This window comes from Phragmites australis, chromosome 5, assembly GCF_958298935.1.
Source record: "Phragmites australis chromosome 5, lpPhrAust1.1, whole genome shotgun sequence".
NCBI lineage: Eukaryota > Viridiplantae > Streptophyta > Magnoliopsida > Poales > Poaceae > Phragmites > Phragmites australis.
The window spans coordinates 5,602,650-5,621,835 of record NC_084925.1 but is presented as its reverse complement, the minus strand read 5'-3'; the positions used below and the strand labels follow the sequence as shown (position 1 = coordinate 5,621,835).

Below are 19,186 nucleotides of genomic sequence, written 5' to 3'. Positions count from 1 at the left end.
TAGTAATGTAGCGTATATTCAGTATCTTATATGTCAAAAATCAAGTGTATTCGGTATATGAGATATCAAATATTTGGTATCTCGTGTGCCAAATATAGCCAGACGATACAGGTCATATTCGGCACACGAGATGCCGAATACAGCACTGTACCCTATATTCGACACCATGTGCCGAATATACCTGATTTTCAGCATAAGAGGTGCCGAATATGCTTTATTCGGCATCTCGTGTGCTAAATATGGTTTGGTCTGTATTTTTTGACGTACAGTGTACCGAAAGTCAATTTTTAATAAAAAGTTATCGAATACGAATACTAAAATTGTAAATATAATAATATATTATTTATTTTAATAAATATGATTATATATATTTATCTAATTTTGAATTTTAGACACCACTGAAAAAAAGACACCTTGCCACCTTTCCTCTCTACTGGAGAGAGAAAAGACACCTCGGGTAAGCCAAGTCCACAACGAAAGCTAATCTCTCTCTGTCTCATATTACTGGCAGGTGAACATGTCCTGTCACAGAAGCTGCTGCTGCTGCTGCCGCCGCCGCTGCCCGTGCACATGCCGCCTCGGCGCTATTAACCTGCCCGAACCATGCACCCCTATGGACCCTGCCTCCTGACGCCGCCATGCTCGGCGCACCCGGCGGCGACCGCGACGACGACGGCGGGGCGCAGGACGCGCGCGGCGGCCCGGCCGACGCGCCCTCCTCGCCGAGGGGGCTCGTGCTCGCATGCGCCGACCTCCTGCACCGCGGCGACGTCGACGGCGCCCGGCGCGTGGCCGACATGCTCCTCTCGGGCGCCGACCCACGCGGCGACGCGGCCGACCGCCTCGCACAGCACTTCGCCCGCGTGCTCGCTCGCCGCATCGACGACAAGGCCGGGGACGCGCCAACTGCCGGGGGCGCGGCTCCGGCCCCTGCGCCGTCGGCGTACCTGGCGTACAACAAGATCGCGCCGTTCTTGCGGTTCGCGCACCTGACGGCGAACCAGGCGATTCTGGATGCCGCCGCCATCGGCGGCGCGCGGCGCGTGCACATCGTGGACCTCGATGCCGCGTACGGCGTGCAGTGGCCGCCGCTCCTGCAGGCCATCGCCGACGGCGCGGACCCCGCTGTTGGCCCGCCCGAGGTCCGTATCACCGGCGCCGGTCCCGACCACGACGCGCTCCTCCGCACCGGCGACCGCCTCCGCGCCTTCTCCAGCTCCATCAACCTCCCCTTCCGCTTCCGCCCGCTCCTGCTCCCCTGCACCGCGCAGCTCGCCGCCGACCGCTCCATCGGCCTGGAGTTGCACCCGGACGAGACGCTGGCCGTCAACTGCGTGCTGTTCTTGCACAAGCTCGGCGGCGAGGGCGAGGTCGCCAAGTTCCTGAGATGGGTCAAATCCATGAATCCCACCGTGGTGACCATCGCCGAGAGGGAAGCGAGCATCGGTAGCGACTGCCCAGACGAGCTGCCGCGGCGGGTGGCCGCGGCAATGGACTACTACTCGGCAGTGTTCGACGCCCTTGAAGCGACGGTGCCGCCGGGCAGCGCGGACCGTCTCGCGGTGGAGAACGAGATCCTCGCCCAAGAGATCGAAACGGCAGTGGCGCCGGGGCGCACGGGCGGGCGGGCCCGGGTGTTCGAGGCGTGGGCCACCGTCGCGCGCGCCGCCGGGCTCTCGCCGCGGCCGCTCAGCACGTTCGCGGTGTCGCAGGCGCGGCTGCTGCTGCGGTTGCACTACCCGTCGGAGGGGTACGTCGTCGAGGAGGCGCGCGGCGCGTGCTTCCTCGGCTGGCAGACGCGGCCGCTCATGTCGGTCTCGTCGTGGCAGTAGACCATCAGGTTAGTGGTGTTCGACCTAGCTTGGCATGCGCGCCCTGCTCCATTGATGGCTTCTTTCTCCCTACCTAAGCTGGCCACCTGCACCACCAAATTGCCGCAAGCAATGGCACTCGGTGCAGCTGGATCGAGGCCAGCTGAGCTAGCTAGCTGATCTTGTACGTAGTTAAAGAGATCGTTTCGGTGAGGTTTTGGAGGGAAGAAGAAGACCTCGCATGCATGCATCCATGCAAGGATATAGGAGAACATGGTCCTTGCTAGCTGCTTGCCTTCCATTCCCATGCATGGGCAATGGCGGCTACTCGACCTTGGAAGGTTACTACTTCTGCTGTAGTGCAATGGACGAAGGAGGAAGAAAATGATGCGGTGGTGTGCGTGATGGACACGTTGCATGGGAACGCACCATTGGGAGATCGTGCAAGGATCTTCGGCATCATTCAAATGTTCAACTTGGTAAGTCTTCATTCGACCACTAGCTACTACCAATTATTTGGCTTTTAAATTCTTAATTATCTATTAGTATTACCGGAACATGATAATCCTACTAGGACATGAGGACGCGTGGTTTATTAAGATCGTTCATTTACTGCTTTCTTGCTAGGTCTCCCTCTCTTATTTTTGGTGGAGTTGTTATAGTATGATAATCATTTTTATATATATGGCTATCTAATGCACTCAATATTGTAATGGTACAGGGGTATGCTCCTGCATAAATTAGGTCAAGCCACATAAAAATCGATTTGTTCAATCCGAAATAATGAAGAGGATCTTGAAGTTCATATAACTCAGTGGATTGGATCCATTTTTAAAGTTTATCCTGAAATTTCACTTGCTCTTCTTGGTGTTTGATGCGGTTCTTTGTATTACAACTAATCATGCCTTGGTGACCACTAGACATAAACTAATGCCCATTTGGTTGGTCTTTTCTTTTACTCAAGGAGTCAAGGGTGATGATCACTCTTGTGTGCTGCGAAAGGCCAGTGTCCAATGCATACTAGCATAGATTATATGTATGTACTCCCTACTGTCATAAAAATATGATTTTTGGATAACATTCTGTTAAATTTTTACAACTTTAACAAACAATAGCTTTCAAAATATTTAGTCTGGTAACAAGAAAATCACATATATAGATTGTCTTAAAAAATGTTTTCATAATATCACAAAATTATAGATTTTATAAACATATTCTAATAGAAAATAATGGTGGAATACTCAAAGCTATGGGTTAGATCGGGTCGTGTCCAAAACAGTGACCAGCAGGTGTAGTAATCAATAATATATGTAGTAATCAATACATGCATGATGCTAGACTAGTATGTTGAGATGTATAACTATCAAGTGTGATGTGTTCTTGCACAAGGAGAAATAAAAAAAATTACTCATTTGTCTCCCCTCCTGCCTGAGGAGGAGGATGTGGTTTTTGTTTTCTGCCTCATGTCCCAGATATGCTGGCAAGCTGTCATGTCCTTGGGAGAGCGCAGAAATGGCGTGACCCATGCATAAGTGACCAGTGCTGCATGCCCTAATTCCTGCCCATGTACCATCAAACAAAATCATGGGAGTTCTCAAAACCAAGCACCCTTTTTTGGTGGCCAACCTGCGATCCTGAATCTCCTCTTGTTGAGTTGCCTCCTCGTCCTCTCTGAACAAAGATCATTTCCTTTTGGATGCATGGACCCGTGCATTATTCATCTAACTTTTTAATTTCTCTGTATCTTGACTTGCATTGGGATCTTTGCGTGCATGCCGTGTTCATTGGTTCCTCAAAGCGCGAGCCATGCCATGCATGCAGCAGCACTAGCTACGGAGTACTTGATATATACTAGCCTGACCATTAGGCTTTCATGCTTGGATAAAATATAGAAAATGATCTTGCTAACGGCTCCATCATTTTTCTTGCATCACGGCCACTTCATTTGGTTGCATGAAAAGGAAGATCGGAAAGGCAACAATCATACTGTCTCTCTTCTATTTTTTAATGTTCTTTAGTTTGAACTATATATGACAATTTCATCCTTTAATATCTTTTTCTTTCAAGGAAAATGTGACATTTGTTCTTTATTTAAGAGGTGACAAAACATATGTTAATTACAATATTGAACTTGTCCTTTATTCATGTTTGTGGGTAGTACGTATAGTATATATTTAATGATATTGTAGCAGTAGATTTTCAGATTTTTTCCTCACCCAAATTAGTCCGCGCCAACAGATTTTGAAGTTCTGGAATAAAAATCATTTTTTAGCAGAAAAAACTCAGATATTAACAAATTCCAAGGACCGGTTCACATTTTTTTCATGCTAAAATAGAAAATGGAGAAAGGGAATAAGATCAATTGATTGCTTTCTTTCGTCAGGATCACTTTAGTTGTTTTAAACACATTACCAGCTTATTTTAACCATAATTGATTACTACTAGATATCATATATAATATTAGAAAGATGGGAGATGATTATACCTAATTGCTATGAATATTTTTCTCATCTCACTTATTTGTTTCATGATTGTTTTTCAATTTTGTTGTAATGCTTACTGCTGGTAAGCAGCATCAATGTCAGTCCATTTTCTGTATTGCACATGCGTTAGCAAACATCACATTTTCGTTGCTCTTCTGTTTGTTCGGTTTTGCACAGATTTTCGCTTATGAGTCAACCGTATTCAGTTCTCAGGATGCATTTCAGCAATTCAGTTCTCAGGATGCATTTCAGCAATTCAGTTCCTCTGCCCTTTTTATATATTCAGTAGGATTTACTAGATCTTTCTGTATCTGGCTTTGACTTTCTCCAAACTAAATTAAGTCAACAATATCGTTTGGTTAATTACAGCCTATAGTACCCAACCATATGTTCGTATCAGGAGGTCATGAGGTAGATCTTCTTGGTTTGTATATATACTTGATTGTAATTTTTTTTACAAAAAAATATAGTACATGCACTACCGGATTTTGATACTTTGCCGTGTGCCCACGGCACACGGCAAAGCGCTAAAAACACTCGGTAAAGTGTTTGCCGAGTGTAACACTCGGCATAACACTGTCGGCATACACAGTGCCGGCAAACAGCTGTTTGCCGAGTGTTTTATGTCGAGCACTCGGCAAACATATTCGCCGAGAGCCAAATACGACACTCGGCCAAAAAACCGACCTAACGGCGTCAGGCCCGTAACGGCCGCCGCTTTGCCGAGTGTATAATGTATACACTCGGCAAACCTCGCGACGTTGCCGAGTACCCACCAATACACTCGGCAAAAGGAGTACAGAATAAAGCCGAGATAGCACTCTTTGCCGAGTGTATACACTCGGCAAACTGGCATCCAAAATGCCAGTTTAAACAGCCTTGTGACACGTGTCATGTTGGCCGAGTGTAACACTCGGCATATCCTTGGTTGCCGAGTGTAACACTCGGCAACCTATTCTATACCAGACGGCCAATTAATCCTACCAGATTCAAAACTGTCGCTGCAATTCAAAACAATTTATATATATCTCACATATTACCACATTCACATAAACATCACATAAACCGTCGCATAAACATCACATAAACCGTCGCATAACATCACATAAACTGTCGCATAAACATCACATAAACTGTCGCATAAACATCGCAAGTGACACAAACATCACAAATTGTTGAGACAAGATAGCAAAATATAGTCCAAACAAAAGGAAATGTTGCAGGCTGTAACAGACTCCACACTTGATTACCACCTTAACCTGCATCAATCAAGGAGCAAAAACACTAAGTAAGAAGTATGCATTTGAAAGTAAACAGAAATGCTAAGTATGGATATGGGGTTACAAAAGTAAGTTTTCAAAGTGAGGAGAACAAACCAAAGTGAGGTGGAGTACCAATGTGCGAACCTCCAGCTCCAGGCGTATTCGATCCCTCTGATGGATACTGCACAAAGGAGGATATAGTTAGCACAACACTCTATGGTTGTAGGAATGGCAATAATGGTGATTACAAGGTTATAAACTAACTCACAGGAGTGTGTGGAGCATGTGGAGCAAGTGGACGAGAAGGGGTTGGCATCGGTGGCGGAGTTTGGCCCATTGCAGCATAAAGGGGTGTCATCATCGCGTACCACTGGGATCGTTCTGCCGCCATCCTCTCCTCGAACGATCTCTCTAATTCGTGCCGGAGCCTCCTTTCTTCATCCAGCTGGGCCTACAGTATGTCATCGCAATCTCATCATCGTTCCAATGCAAAGCATGTACAGATCGTCGAGGATGAATGAAATAGAACTAACCTGGATTTCGTTCATCGCAATCCGTGTAGGCTCTGGGCGAGGACGTATACCCGGACCTGAGCTCGTGCTCTGAGCTCTAAGCTGAGAGAGAGAGGGAGTGGTGGCCGTATCGAGTGTGCCGTCGCCAATCCAGAACCGGCCATGTTTCTTGCCTCCTCCCGCCCTCATAACCACTTCCCCATCAAGATCATGCTCGCTCGGATCAAAGTCTGGGCCGTGGACCTCCTTTGCCATCGATGTGTATCCATCCAGGCGAGCCTTGACGTTCTCGTTGCTGTACGCTGAGGCCGGGTCATTCGGGTCATATGCAACCCCGTGCATCGCCTTTGACTTATGGGCCAAAGCATAAGCCTTGAACTGGGAGAGAGGCTGACCATCATTTTTTGCCGACTGCAACAGAAAAGCAATAACATTCATAAAGAGGACGCCTGCACAGAAATTAAGGAGAACTGAGCTTGGGAACAACAGATGCTATTGCATACCCATCTAGCCGCGAAACTAGTCAGGCTGAGGTTGCCTTGATGGTGTGGCGCGCCAGGCATCAACAATCGCCTTTCCCGGCAAGCATTGTGACTCTCCTCCCACTCGGGAGCGCACCACTTCTCCACGATCACCGTCCAGCACGGAAGGTCTCCTGCGCACCACCCCGGAGGCACCTAAATAATCAAGTACATAATATATAAGAAGAAGAAATTAAGTGTTAGTAATCTAAGGAATAATAAGCTTTAATGTACTTTACCTGCAGGTACTGCTCCCGGGTCAGAGATATGGTCCTAGCGTCTTTTTTTGTCACCTTCGCTCCAAGGTGTTCCGCGTGAAATTTGATCACGGCCTGGACGCGCGCCTCGTAGTGCATATCCTTAACAAGCTTCTTGGCAGCTTTGTCGACGACAACAGCTGCCCCAGCCTCTAAGCCCGGCTCGCATCTAAAAAAATCCTGCATATAGACGCGACAGATCCAGTCATTAGTTAAATAATTTTCATGCGATTAGTATTGACTAATGTAGTGCGAAAGAAACTTACCCATAGCTCGGCCTTCACCCGCTCGGCTCTATTGGGAAACACCCTTCCCTCCCGATCACGGGCGTCCGGCGCGGCTGCATAGTGGGCCCATGTGTATGCCGGCTCGGTTACTCCGCCCAGAGTAACCATGCCAGGGAACTTCTCCTTGATCAAAAGTCCAAGGATGCCGTTTACATGGCGTGAGTGGTCACCCTCTCCAACCCTCAGCCAGTTCCTGCACAAGTGTAAAGGCAATTTATTAGTATGTGTTGAAATATTGAAGATACAAAGGCAAAAAAAATAGTGAGAGTAGAGAGAGCCATTTACTTCTCCCCATCTGGTCGAATGAGCGGGCGTCTAGCCATTGGCACCGGTCGCCTCGGGAGGCTAGAAGGACCACGCAGCCACACACGAGAAGAAGTAGAGCTAGAGCTACCCCCCTGGTCAACCTGCTCCTCCTCTACCTGCTCCTCCTCATCCCCAGACTGAGTCGCAGCCGTAGGTATAGGCGAGTCAGACTCAGACTCAGCTGCACCTAGAGGCGACTCAGTCTCCTCCTCAACAGCAGGTATAGAAGGACCTCCTCCACCCCTGCCTCCGCCTCTCGGCCTTCCTGGAGGTCTTCCCCGGGGTCTCTTTCCGGACCCGTCACCTGCATCCGTGGCTTTCCCCGTCGCCTTTTTGTATAGCGACGTCAACTTCCTCATACCGCCCACCATGCTTCAATCACTTCCTATGAGAACGAGTAAACCAATTAGTACGGATGTTACAACTTGATGTAAATAAATGAAGCATACTAAAAAAAAACATGCTATGAGAAAGAATAAATCATACAGTTATTAGAAATAATCATCATCATCGGGAGCAGCTGGATCATAAGTCTCATCATCACTATCACGCGTGTTGAAATAATCATCCTGATGCTCGGGAGGAGGAATGCCGTCATCATTGTCATTGCCTAAATGTAACCGCTCAAGTAATTCCAAGTCCCTCGCATTCTCAACCTCGTCTTCTTCGTCCTCGTTAGCACCAGTTTCATTGTCTACTTCCATGACCTGAGCTTCCGTCAGGTCGATCTCAAAATTCCCTGCGAGGCCATCTTCTTGAAAGAATTCTCCATCATATGTGTTGGGGTCTATGTTGTAATCTTCATTGTTTGGGACTGGTAGTTTACCGTGTGGCGGTACCTTGTACACAACATCCCAACCCTTAAGACGCTGAACGGTTTTGCACGGGTACGAGAGATAATAAACTTGCGTGGCTTGTTGAGCCACAATATAGACATCGTCTCCTGGTAAGACGGTTGATTGTCGAATTTCGACTAGCCCAAGATTAGGGGTCCGTCTCACAACTTCTGGATCGAACCAATGGCATTTGAATATGACGGGATTCAGAGGTTTGCTCCCATCAAAATTCAGTTCGTATATTTCTTCAATTCTTCCGTAGTACTCAGCCCCATCTAAGCCTGGAGTAAAAACTCCGGTATTTGTTGTTCTACGATTGGGTCGACTCTGCTCGTGGTTTGCTGTGTGGAAGCGATATCCATTCACGTCGTAAGCCTTAAATGACCTGACCCTATAGGCACAACCATCAGCAACTTGTCTCAAGTCGGCACTCATAGACTCGTCGGTTGTTCCCTACAAGTTTAAGCGGGGTACCTTGGTGTATTAGTCGCATGTAAGAAATGAAATTAAGTTAGAAATGAAATCAAGTTGGTGTAATAGCCAAGTTAGAAAGTACTTTGTGTTTGAACCAAGAAATGAAATCAGGCATGTCATTTCCCACACCATCTCTAAGAAGGGCCGAAGCTTCCTCGAGGGTAGGTTCCCTTGATTCATGCCAGAATTGCTCATTGAATTCCCTATAGCAATGAGAAGAAGCGGAGTTGGAAACAAACTTGTGAGTAGTTGAGAAATAATGTATTGAGCACTTACTGCATGTACGGCTCCACTTCGGATAGGTTGGTCAAGACATACAACATAATAGTGCGCCACTCTTCATGTTGCAAGGTCTTGTTAGTCGCACCACTTGCACTGCCAAGTTGCCCTCTAAAGATGCTAAGCTTTGATTCATCTTCGGGGTTGCTAGCATTGTAACGAGGGGGTGGATTATGCACACTGGTAAGATTATTAGCATAGTATTTTGTTGTGTAGTTTGACACCTCCTCCAGGATGTATGATTCGGCTATGGATGCTTCAATTTTGCATTTATTTTTACATTTATTTCGAAGAATCTTTTGCAATCTCTCAATTGAGTAGCACCAACGGCCCTGCACGGGCCCCCCCATTCGTGCCTCATACGGGAGGTGCAAAATCATATGTTGCATCGGATTAAAGAAGCCGGGTGGAAAGATCTTCTCCAACTTGCAGAGCAACACAGGCGCCAGTCTTTCCATGTCTGCTACCACGGTATGAGATAACTCTTTAGCACAAAGCTGGCGGAAGAAATTGCTCAACTCCGCAAGCACTAGCCAAACATCCTCGGGGACATAGCCTCGAATCATCACCGGCAGTAGCCGCTCAAGCCATATGTGATAGTCATGACTCTTGAGCCCGTTGATTCGCAAGGTAGCTAAATTCACTCCCCTCTTCAAATTCGCTGCATACCCATCAGGGAACATCAAGGTTTGGAACCACTCAAGTACTTCCCTCCTTTGGGCCCTTGTAAGAACGAAATTGGCCTTTGGCTTCGTCCACGATTTACCGCCTCTGGGAGGGGCCATGTCTAGCTTTGGTCTATTGCATAATCTCGTTTGATCGACTCTAGCCTTAACGTTATCCTTCGTCTTCTCAGGAATGTCCATGATTGTTCCAAAAATGGCCTCAGCGACATTCTTTTCAGTGTGCATTACATCAATGTTATATGGAAGAAGGAGATCATCGAAGTAGGAGAGATTCCACAAGCATGGCTTGTGAGTCCAGGCGTGTTGCTCACCATATCCCAGAAATCCATCTCCTTGGGCATTGGCCTCGAGAGCGTCTAACTGAGCACGAACCGTGGCACCGGTCATCTTAGGTGGTGCCGAGCCTTTGACAACTACATCTTTCGTAAAGTTCTGCACGTCTTGTCTGAATGGATGGTCAAGAGGAAGGAATTGTCGATGCTTGTCGAAGGAAGAATATTTGCCACCCTTTGTCAACCAAATGAACTTCAGAGCCGCCCTGCATACTGGGCATGGGAACTTCCCATGCACACACCAGCCACAGAATATCCCATATGCCGGTAGGTCATGCAGGGAGTACTGGTACCAAACATGCATTTTGAAGTTTGTCTTTGTAGCTCGGTCGTATGTCCAGACCCCATCCTCCCAAGCACGGACCAAATCATCCATCAGCGGCTCCATGTACACACTCATATTCTTCCCCGGGTATTCAGGCCCCGGAATTATCAGCGACAGGAATATGTTCTGTCGTTGAAAGATGACGCCGGGAGGGAGATTGAGGGGAATAACAAACATGGGCCAACAGCTGTATGAGGCACAAGTCATACCATATGGATTGAACCCATCAGTTGCGAGCGCAATTCGTACATTACGAGCCTCTAGAGCTTTGTCACGATGAATCAGATCGAACCTCTTCCATGCTTCACCATCCGATGGATGTACCAGCTTGTCAGGATTGTATCGACGCCCATCTTTGTGCCATGTCATCTGTTTAGCAGATTCCACAGTCATATACAGACGTTGGATTCTCGGTACGAATGGAAGATACCGAAGGATCTTCACGGGGATTGCGAGCTGCCTCTTCTGACCATCACCAGAGTCTACCTCAAGATACCTAGAGGAATTGCACTTCACACAGTACTTTGCGTCCGCGTGTTCTTTCCTAAATAAGATGCATCCCTTTGGACAAGCATGTATCTGCTCATATGGCATCTTAAGTGCACGGAGGACTTTCTTCGACTCGTACATGCTCTTTGGCAGAATGTGACCTTCCGGGAGAAGGCTACCAACAACTGTCAGCATTGCGTCGAAGGTTTCTCGGCTGAAGCTAAACTGGGACTTGATAGCCATTAGGCGTCCGATGGCATCCAATTGAGAAACCTTGGAATGCCCGTGAAGGGGTTGCTGCGCTGTAGACAACATATCATAAAAGTCCTTTGCGGTTGACTCCGGCACTTCCTCCATACGTGCTTCATTAAAATGTGCGTCATGGAAGTCATCTAGCATGTCTCCGACCCCGACATCATAGTCGTTGGTGCGTTGACGCACCACCTCCTCTCTGGCACGTTCGGACTCACCATGGTAGGTCCACCGGGTATAGTGTGGCATAAACCCATTCTTACAAAGGTGTTGACCCATGACCTCCTTTGTTTGTTGACGCGCGTTTACACAAATACTGCAGGGGCACCAAGTTCCACGAGGTCCCTTTGGCCTAGCAAATGCTAATTCCAAGAATGCATCGGTCTTCTGGATCCATTCATCGGTCAAAAAACCCTGACTAGAGCGGCCAGTGTACATCCACTCACGATCATCCATCCTCTAACATATTGGGAAACATACACATACAATTAATTATTTCCATCAAATATTTGTGTTTTACCATAAGAGGGAATCGGCATGCATCAAACTATCTAATAGGTAAAGATAGGTCCTAATCCCACCCGATGATGTGTACATTGGGCCGTTTCCATGCTCTACTCCGATCCGAGACAGAATTTCGGCAGCACCTCCCCGCTGTTCTCCAAATACACGTCTCGGCAACAAGCCAAGACAATGTGTATCCGGAGAACAACGGGGAGACGCTGCCGAAACTCTGTCTCCGATCGGAGTAGAGCATTGAAACAAACCCAATCTACACATCCTCAGGCTGTCCAAAAAATGTGGACAATTCGAAACAGTTACGGTTATAGATATGCAAAGGCTTGCATATTTATAACCATAACTCTTTCAAACGGGAGACGCATAGGTTACGCGACATGCACATCCTAAACCCTAAATTAACAGCTTGTTCTAATTTAAGAAAATTTGCAAATATAGAGTAGTTGTACATGCAAACCAGATTTTAGTCTCAGGTTTAGAAATGACATAATATCTCAGTTTTTGGCATCCATATGTTAGACTAAACATTTGATTAAAATAAGGTAAAATGATAGTGGTTAAGACTAAACCACTCTAGAGTCTCATATTTCCATGGAAAACAGCACCTATATTTAGCATTGTAAGCATGAAAGATTAATGGAAGAAATATGCTAAATGAGATAGAATACAAATGCCATATATATTAGTCTCAAGTTTAGAATGCCGTAATGTTTCAGTTTTTGTCATCCATATATTAGGCTAAACATTTGAATAAAAGAAGGTAAAATGATGGTGATTAAGATTAAACCACTCTAGATGTGTTATGTGCATGGATTGTGTGGAAAGAATGGGCTCTGTGACTACTCTGGTGGTCTACGATGTAGGTGTCCTCCAGAATATGTGATGGTTGATCCAACAAATTGGAACAAAGGATGCAGACCAACGTTCTCAATTGACAAAAACCGAGCACACGAGGATTTTACATTTGTCAAGCAACCTCATGCTGACTATTATGGCTTTGATCTGTCCTCCAATCAATCCATCTCATTTGAAGCATGCTGGAACATTTGCTTGAACAGCAGCACCTGCTTATCTTTCACATACAAGGGTGGGGATGGTTGGTGTTACACTAAAGATTTACCCTACAATGGTCAGGTATACCCGTATTTCCCTGGAGATAACTATATGAAAGTACCAAAGAGTTCAAACAGTTCAGCATCCTTAATCTACAAAGAAGAAAGCCTCGCCTGCGGACCCCCAGGTTCTGAGGTCATGCTAGGATCAGCAAGCATGTATGGAACAAAAAAGGACAACATAAATTGGACATACTTCTACGTCTTTGCTGCAATATTGGGAGGTCTAGAGTTGCTTGTTATTGTGGCAGGCTGGGTACTTTTTCTTCAAGAAGCATAACATACCCAAATCAATGGAGGATGGATACAGGATTATCACAAACCAGTTCAGGCGGTTTACATATCGAGAATTGAGGGAAGCAACTGGAAAGTTCAAAGAAGAGCTTGGGAGAGGAGGCGCTGGAATTGTTTATAGAGGATTCCATCAACCAGAAGGTGATACAATGTCTGCTGCCATAAGAGAACTTACATTATTTGGGATATTGTCAGGATTAGCACCCAAACTAGCTAGCTTATGTGCTTCAAGAGGATAAAATCATCCAAAATGTGGGTATTCTAAGTCCTAATCCAAGATTGAAATGAACTGCTAGTTTCAATTAAATAGATCAGGAGACACTAATACACTGTAACCACCATGCCACAATGTCAATCGCAGGTCTTCGGGGACTTTGACATGGAGACAAAAAGAAATTACAGGATTGCTTCTGACAAAACCCCAAAGTTGACGTCGGAGCTAGCAAAGCGGCAAGCAACTTACCTTGCTGATTTGCAGGAGGTCGGAGGGGGGCGGCGCGGCCGGGGCGGCTCCAGGCGGCGTCGGGCGGCGGTGTCGGGCAGCGGCGTCGGGCGGGGCGGCGCGAGGCGGGCGTCGGGCGGCGTCGGGCGGGGCGGCGTCGGGCGGCGGCCTCGGGCGGCCGGCGCGGAGCGGCGTCGGAGGGGGCGGTGCGGGCAGGGCGGCGTCGGGCGGGGCGGTGCGAGGCGGGCGTCGGGCGGGGCGGCGTCGGGCGGCCGGCGCGGAGCGGCGTCGGAGGGGGGCGGTGCGGGCAGGGCGGCGTCGGGCGGCGGCGTCGGGCGGGGCGGCGCGAGGCGGGCGGCAGCAGCGGAGGGGGATGGAAAAATCGGAGTAGATCTGTCCCCGCGCGCGGCCGGGATGGAAAACCCTATATTCGTGAAATTGCCGAGTGTCTGGTTTTGCCGAGTGTCAAATATAGAACACTCGGCAAAGCGCTTGTTTGCCGAGTGTAAATGCAAGAACACTCGGCAAACACCTGAATTTGTTTTCCTGCTACAACTGCACTTAATGAATTAAAAATAGCAAACGGACCCCAAAAAATACCAGATTTTAACATCGAATATGCTATGCTGTATGTTGAGTGTAGAAAAAGTTTCAAGGTCAAACGACGATTGAACCATCACTTCGGCTTCAAACCTGATCTGTTCCCTCTCGAAACAACGATTCTTCCTCGGAGATGCTTCAGTTTCTAAGCGTAGTACGTGATAATTTTTGCGAAACCTTCTCAAATTTTTATCACAGCCTCTACGTATCATATTATGACACTATGGCAAGTCTCATGTTTTTCAGACTTCGTTTGTTTTTTTTAGAATTAGAAAACCAATAAGCTACATGTTGGTGGTTGAGTGTTGCCGCCCAGATGTTTCAAATTTCTTTTCATTTCTTAGGTAAGGCCTAAAAATAGACTCAACAACATGAATATGATTTTTCTACCCATTTTTGTTCATTATTTCATGTGCTTGCAGATCAAATTTGACTTATATCCATTAAAAGCCAGGAAATGCACTTAATGAATTAAAAATAGTAAACGGACCCAGAAAAATAACAAAGTTTAACATGAAATATTCTATGTTGTATGTTAAATGTAGAAAAAGTTTCAAGGTCAAATGATGATTCAACCGTCACTTTGGCTTCAAACCTGATCCGTTCCCTCTCGAAATCACGATTCTTTTTCGTAGATGATTCGGTTTCTAAGCATCGTACGTGACAGCTTTTGCTTCTTCCACTTGGCAAGCATTGAAAATTCCTTCTTTGTCTGGATGACAGCTGGAATGATAATATATAGCAGAGAAATTCCTTTTTTAAGGCAAGCAAGAAGAATTGTCATTCTCCTTTGTTTGTGAGCTCAACTCTTCACACGGTAGCATCTTTGACACATGTTTAGAGCACAACTGATTCCAAAGGCCGCTCTCAGGAGTCCACATCTGCTGCATCTCAATCTTGAAGCACGACTGAATTCTAACTCTAAGTTCATAACAATATCATCCTAAAACCATACTGCAGTAGTACCGGAATCGATGTGTGGCGGCCCTTGGTCGGTTGTTATTACGAGAAAGAAAAGAGAACAAAAGGAAACCAAAAAGAAAATAAAGAAAAAAAATTAGTTTGCCGAGTGCCTAATATCGGACACTCAGCAAACATACATGTTTGCCGAGTGTCCGTTAGACGACACTCGGCAAAGTGGAGACTCGCCGTCAGACGCCGAACGGAGGGACACGTGCCACGTGTTTTGCCGAGTGTCCTAATTCGCCGAGTGTTTTTTCTCTTTTTGCCGAGTGCTATTTTTTGCCGAGTGTTTTTTTATGAATTTACCGAGTGTCATATTGTTTGCCGAGTGCTTTCGTTGGGAACTCGGCGTAGGTTGCTGTTTGCCGAGTACCCGATATAATGCACTCGGCATACACGTAGGCACTCGGCATAAGCCTCATTTCCGGTAGTGATGTATTTAAACCAAAGACTATGGCACGAGAAAATTATGGCAGAAAACGAAAGACGCAGCACAAAGTTAATCAGTTTCCCTAGTTATATATGATAAATCATGTCATAGAGTTTTTGCCATAGTTAGATGTGTAGCTAGCTCGATCGGCATCTGCAGGGTTGCTTACGGAGTGAGCAAATAATGCAATGCAATGCATTTTCATTCACCGAACTGTCTCTGTGTCGGCTTGCATTGTTGTTGCTTGCATTGTGGTTATGTATAGCCATATAAGGTTTGGAATTTGGATGGCTCTAGAGATATTCTGAACTGTTGGTCTGCAATGTTGATTAATTTAGGCTGGAAGAGCTGATCCGCCTGCCCAATTGAACGGTTTGGTTTGATCAAAATTCAAATTTCACTGAAGACAGTGTATCTTGACAGAGCCATGTTTGATATTTTTTAGGACTTTTATGTCTCTTCTGAGATTAAATACTATATGGATATCATGTTTAATGGTCGTAAATTAGTGAGAACATGTAGTTTATCTCTTTCTTTCTTTCCTTTTCTCACTGAGTGATTGAACCATTCATAATCAGATTTTTATTACGTACAATGAGACTATGAGAATCATTAAAATAATTAGACAGATTTATTTCTTTTACCTTTATCCATTTTATTGGCCATTCATCATCGTCAAAATAATCAGTCAAAATTAGGAATTAGCTTCCACACATGAAACTTCATTTTTATAGCTGATAAGGTGCCCTATACATATGAATTCCTGATCTTTTGGATGCAATGCCGCAAATTCTGCAGGGACAGTTGCATTAGCTGATTAGGAGTGGTGCCCTGGACACGGAGAAGAGATACAAGAATGTGATCACAGTGCGTCCATAAGCAGGCAATAGGCTTCTGGTAGGCTGCACGCATTCCTCCCATTGATTTGACACGATGTGGCCACAGCCGATATGCATGCATGGCTCGACTGTTAATTGTTTAAAAGACACTCTTATATTTGCATCAAATATCGCGCGCCATGCATGCAAAAATAGCATAAATGTGTGCAACACCCATGGAGTTTTTGTGGCGCCCTTTTGCATGCCATCTCAAGTGTAAGTTGTAAGGTGGTACCATTCTTTTCTTTTCTTTTCTTTTCTTTTCTTTTCTTTTTTGAGTTTATATATTGCCATTTGCTCATGGAAATATATGCATTTGAGAATGATATTCTGAGATTTCTCCATGGAACATCACACGGAATTAATCGAAAAAAGCTAGCTAGTATATAGCTACTGGGCCACTGATCGAGCAACGCTAGCATCTAGCTCATCAGCTGCAGCACCTCGCGTATATGCACGCGTGCGCCGCCGCGAGTCGTGTCGCGCGGTCGCCAGTAGCGTGCTGTCGCGCCGTAGTCGTGCCGCCGGCCAGCCCGCCGGCGTGTGCACGCCGCCCCGTCTGTACCGGCCGGCCGAACGACGCTGCGCGACGTCACAGACGATCTTCCCCCGCCATCGTCACCGTCTCCTCTCCTCTAGGCCCGCTGGCGTCGTGCCGCGCGTCGACCTGCCCCCAACGCCGCTCGCCTTCCTCCGCGACACGTCTCCTGCCTCACCGACGCGCTCCGCTCCACCGCCGTCTCCCTCCACCTCACCTCCGACGGCCGCGCCGATGCGCTCGCCCCGCACCCGCGGCTTCCGGGCTCCTCCAGGTGCTTCGCACGCGTCCGCGCACGCCCGGCGCGTCGACTTCCCCACCGCCGTGCGGCTCATCAGGGGCTCCGACCCGGCAGCGGGCCTGGTCGCGTACGCGCAGCAGCAGGACGACTGACTCCGGGGGAGTACGCGGCGGTGGCCGGCGACGTGGACGCGCACGTGCCCTGGGCCAGCGAGGCGCTTGGCTGCCTCCCCGAGGCCGTCAACCTCTGGATGGGCAACGCCCGCTCCGTCACCTTCTACCACAAGGACCACTACGACAACATCTACGCCGTCGTCTCCGGCGAGAAGCACTTCCTCCTGCTGCCGCCCACCGAGCACCACCGCCTCTACGTCCGCAACTACCCCGCCGCCCGCTACGTCTCCGCGGAGCAGGGAGCAGACAGCAGAGGGGAAGCATCAGCTGAGGCTTAAGCTGGGAAGAGCCCGAGAGAGGATACTGCCCTGGAGCAGCGTGGACCCATACCCGCCGTCGCCGGAGGAGGTGGCCGCGCAGGCGTCGTCGATCCCGCTCTACTTCAACACCCCGGCGCCGATACGGTGCACGGTGCGGGCCGGCGAGATGCTCTACCTGCTGACCATGTGGTTTCACCATGTCAGCTAGAGCCCAGGGCCGAACGGGCTCACCATTGCCGTGAACTACTGGTACGATATGCAGCTTGCCATCAACTATGCCTACTTCAATTTCTTGAGGTCGCTGGAGATCGACGATTGTCCATCGGACAAAATGGTGCTTTGGAAGGTGATCTTGTGGAGGAGAAAGATTGAGGTGACGAACTGTGAATGGTATTGCATCTTGTTTCTGAATTCCGATAAACACAATGAAGCCAGTATATGCAGTGCTGGGCTCAGTTTCTTGTGTGATTGTGTCCTTCATCTGACAGTTCTTCGAGCTTCAGAAATAGTTGCCGGCTCACGGGAAAATTGATAACTGCCTATGTATGTTGTACAACATTTGCAGGTGCAATCTCATGAGGTTTGATTTGGATGCAATTAGAGCACTTTGATGCAAATTGGCAAGGTTTTGACTGGTGTATTCACGAAAGGGAAGATGAATTCATCTCCGCCCATGTTTCTTCTTTATGTTCCAGTGGTGATTCTTACATTCTGCTGGTCTGGAAATGGTATCCTGTGCAAATAATGCATGATCAGAGGCAGATAGAGAATGACCATCATTGATCTCTTCCGTCCGGGAGTGTTTGTATGATACCAAAAACTTGTTGCCAGTTCTACACTTAAACGTACATTTTGTATCTTAGTCCATTTATTTAGGACAACATTGTGTTAACTGCTTTACTAACAACAATCTGAGTTCACATGACCCATTGAATTGAATGTGGCTGGTACTTGATCCAATTTTGCAGTGATTTGGTTTTTTTCAGGTGGCTCTGATGCCACATTTGTTGCTTGAAGAAGCATTTGCATACTACAATGATATCTGATTCTAAACAATTGTAGCACCAGAGAACAACAATGTAGTATTCAAATGCAATGCCTCTTAGAACAGCTATAACAAGCAGGCAAGAGCTCATTCCAACTATAAGATTTACGCCATCATATTAACTAGCATTTCTACGAAAATTCATTCATAAAGAGAGATAAAGGTGAAACATCAAACGGGGACTTCCACTAGCAATTCTTGATAGTATTCATAAGAGTAAACAAGGTTCAACATCCAACACAAACATTAAACTTGGACCAAACTTGGTAACTCGGTGATATGCCCGTGAAGCTCGTGGCATGTCACTAGACTCTTTCCAATCATTCAGGACCAAACTTGGAGACAAACTTCTTCTTTTCCCTGAGCTGGAAAAAATGTTGGAAAAGATTACATCACATCAAAGAATGAGCAACATTCATCACAACTTCTTAATTCTGTTATCAGCTGCCAGTAATTGAAATAATCTGAGTATATATATTTGTTATACAAAGATTTCAATTTCGAGAATATGTTTAACATGGCAGATATAGAGCATAGTACATACCACAAATATGAAGTAGACATGACATAAAATCAAAA

At 46.9% G+C, this 19,186-nt stretch overlaps 1 protein-coding gene and 1 pseudogene across 1 annotated transcript; both read left to right on the top strand.

The window, feature by feature from the left end:
• The first annotated feature begins 486 nt into the window (after positions 1–486).
• On the top strand, positions 487–16,554 carry LOC133917402 (protein MONOCULM 1-like). Its single transcript, XM_062361303.1, has 2 exons — positions 487–2,290; positions 16,271–16,554. Exon 1 carries the CDS (start codon positions 639–641, stop codon positions 1,830–1,832), a length of 1,194 nt encoding a protein of 397 aa, XP_062217287.1. The 5' UTR covers positions 487–638; the 3' UTR covers positions 1,833–2,290; positions 16,271–16,554.
• LOC133917472 (uncharacterized) lies at positions 12,514–17,934 on the top strand (annotated as a pseudogene).
• The last annotated feature ends 1,252 nt before the right edge of the window (positions 17,935–19,186 follow it).

Excerpts from the sequence above, each read along its gene's own strand:
- LOC133917402 (XM_062361303.1), top strand. The coding sequence starts at position 639 with ATGCTCGGCGCACCCGGCGGCGACCGCGACGACGACGGCGGGGCGCAG.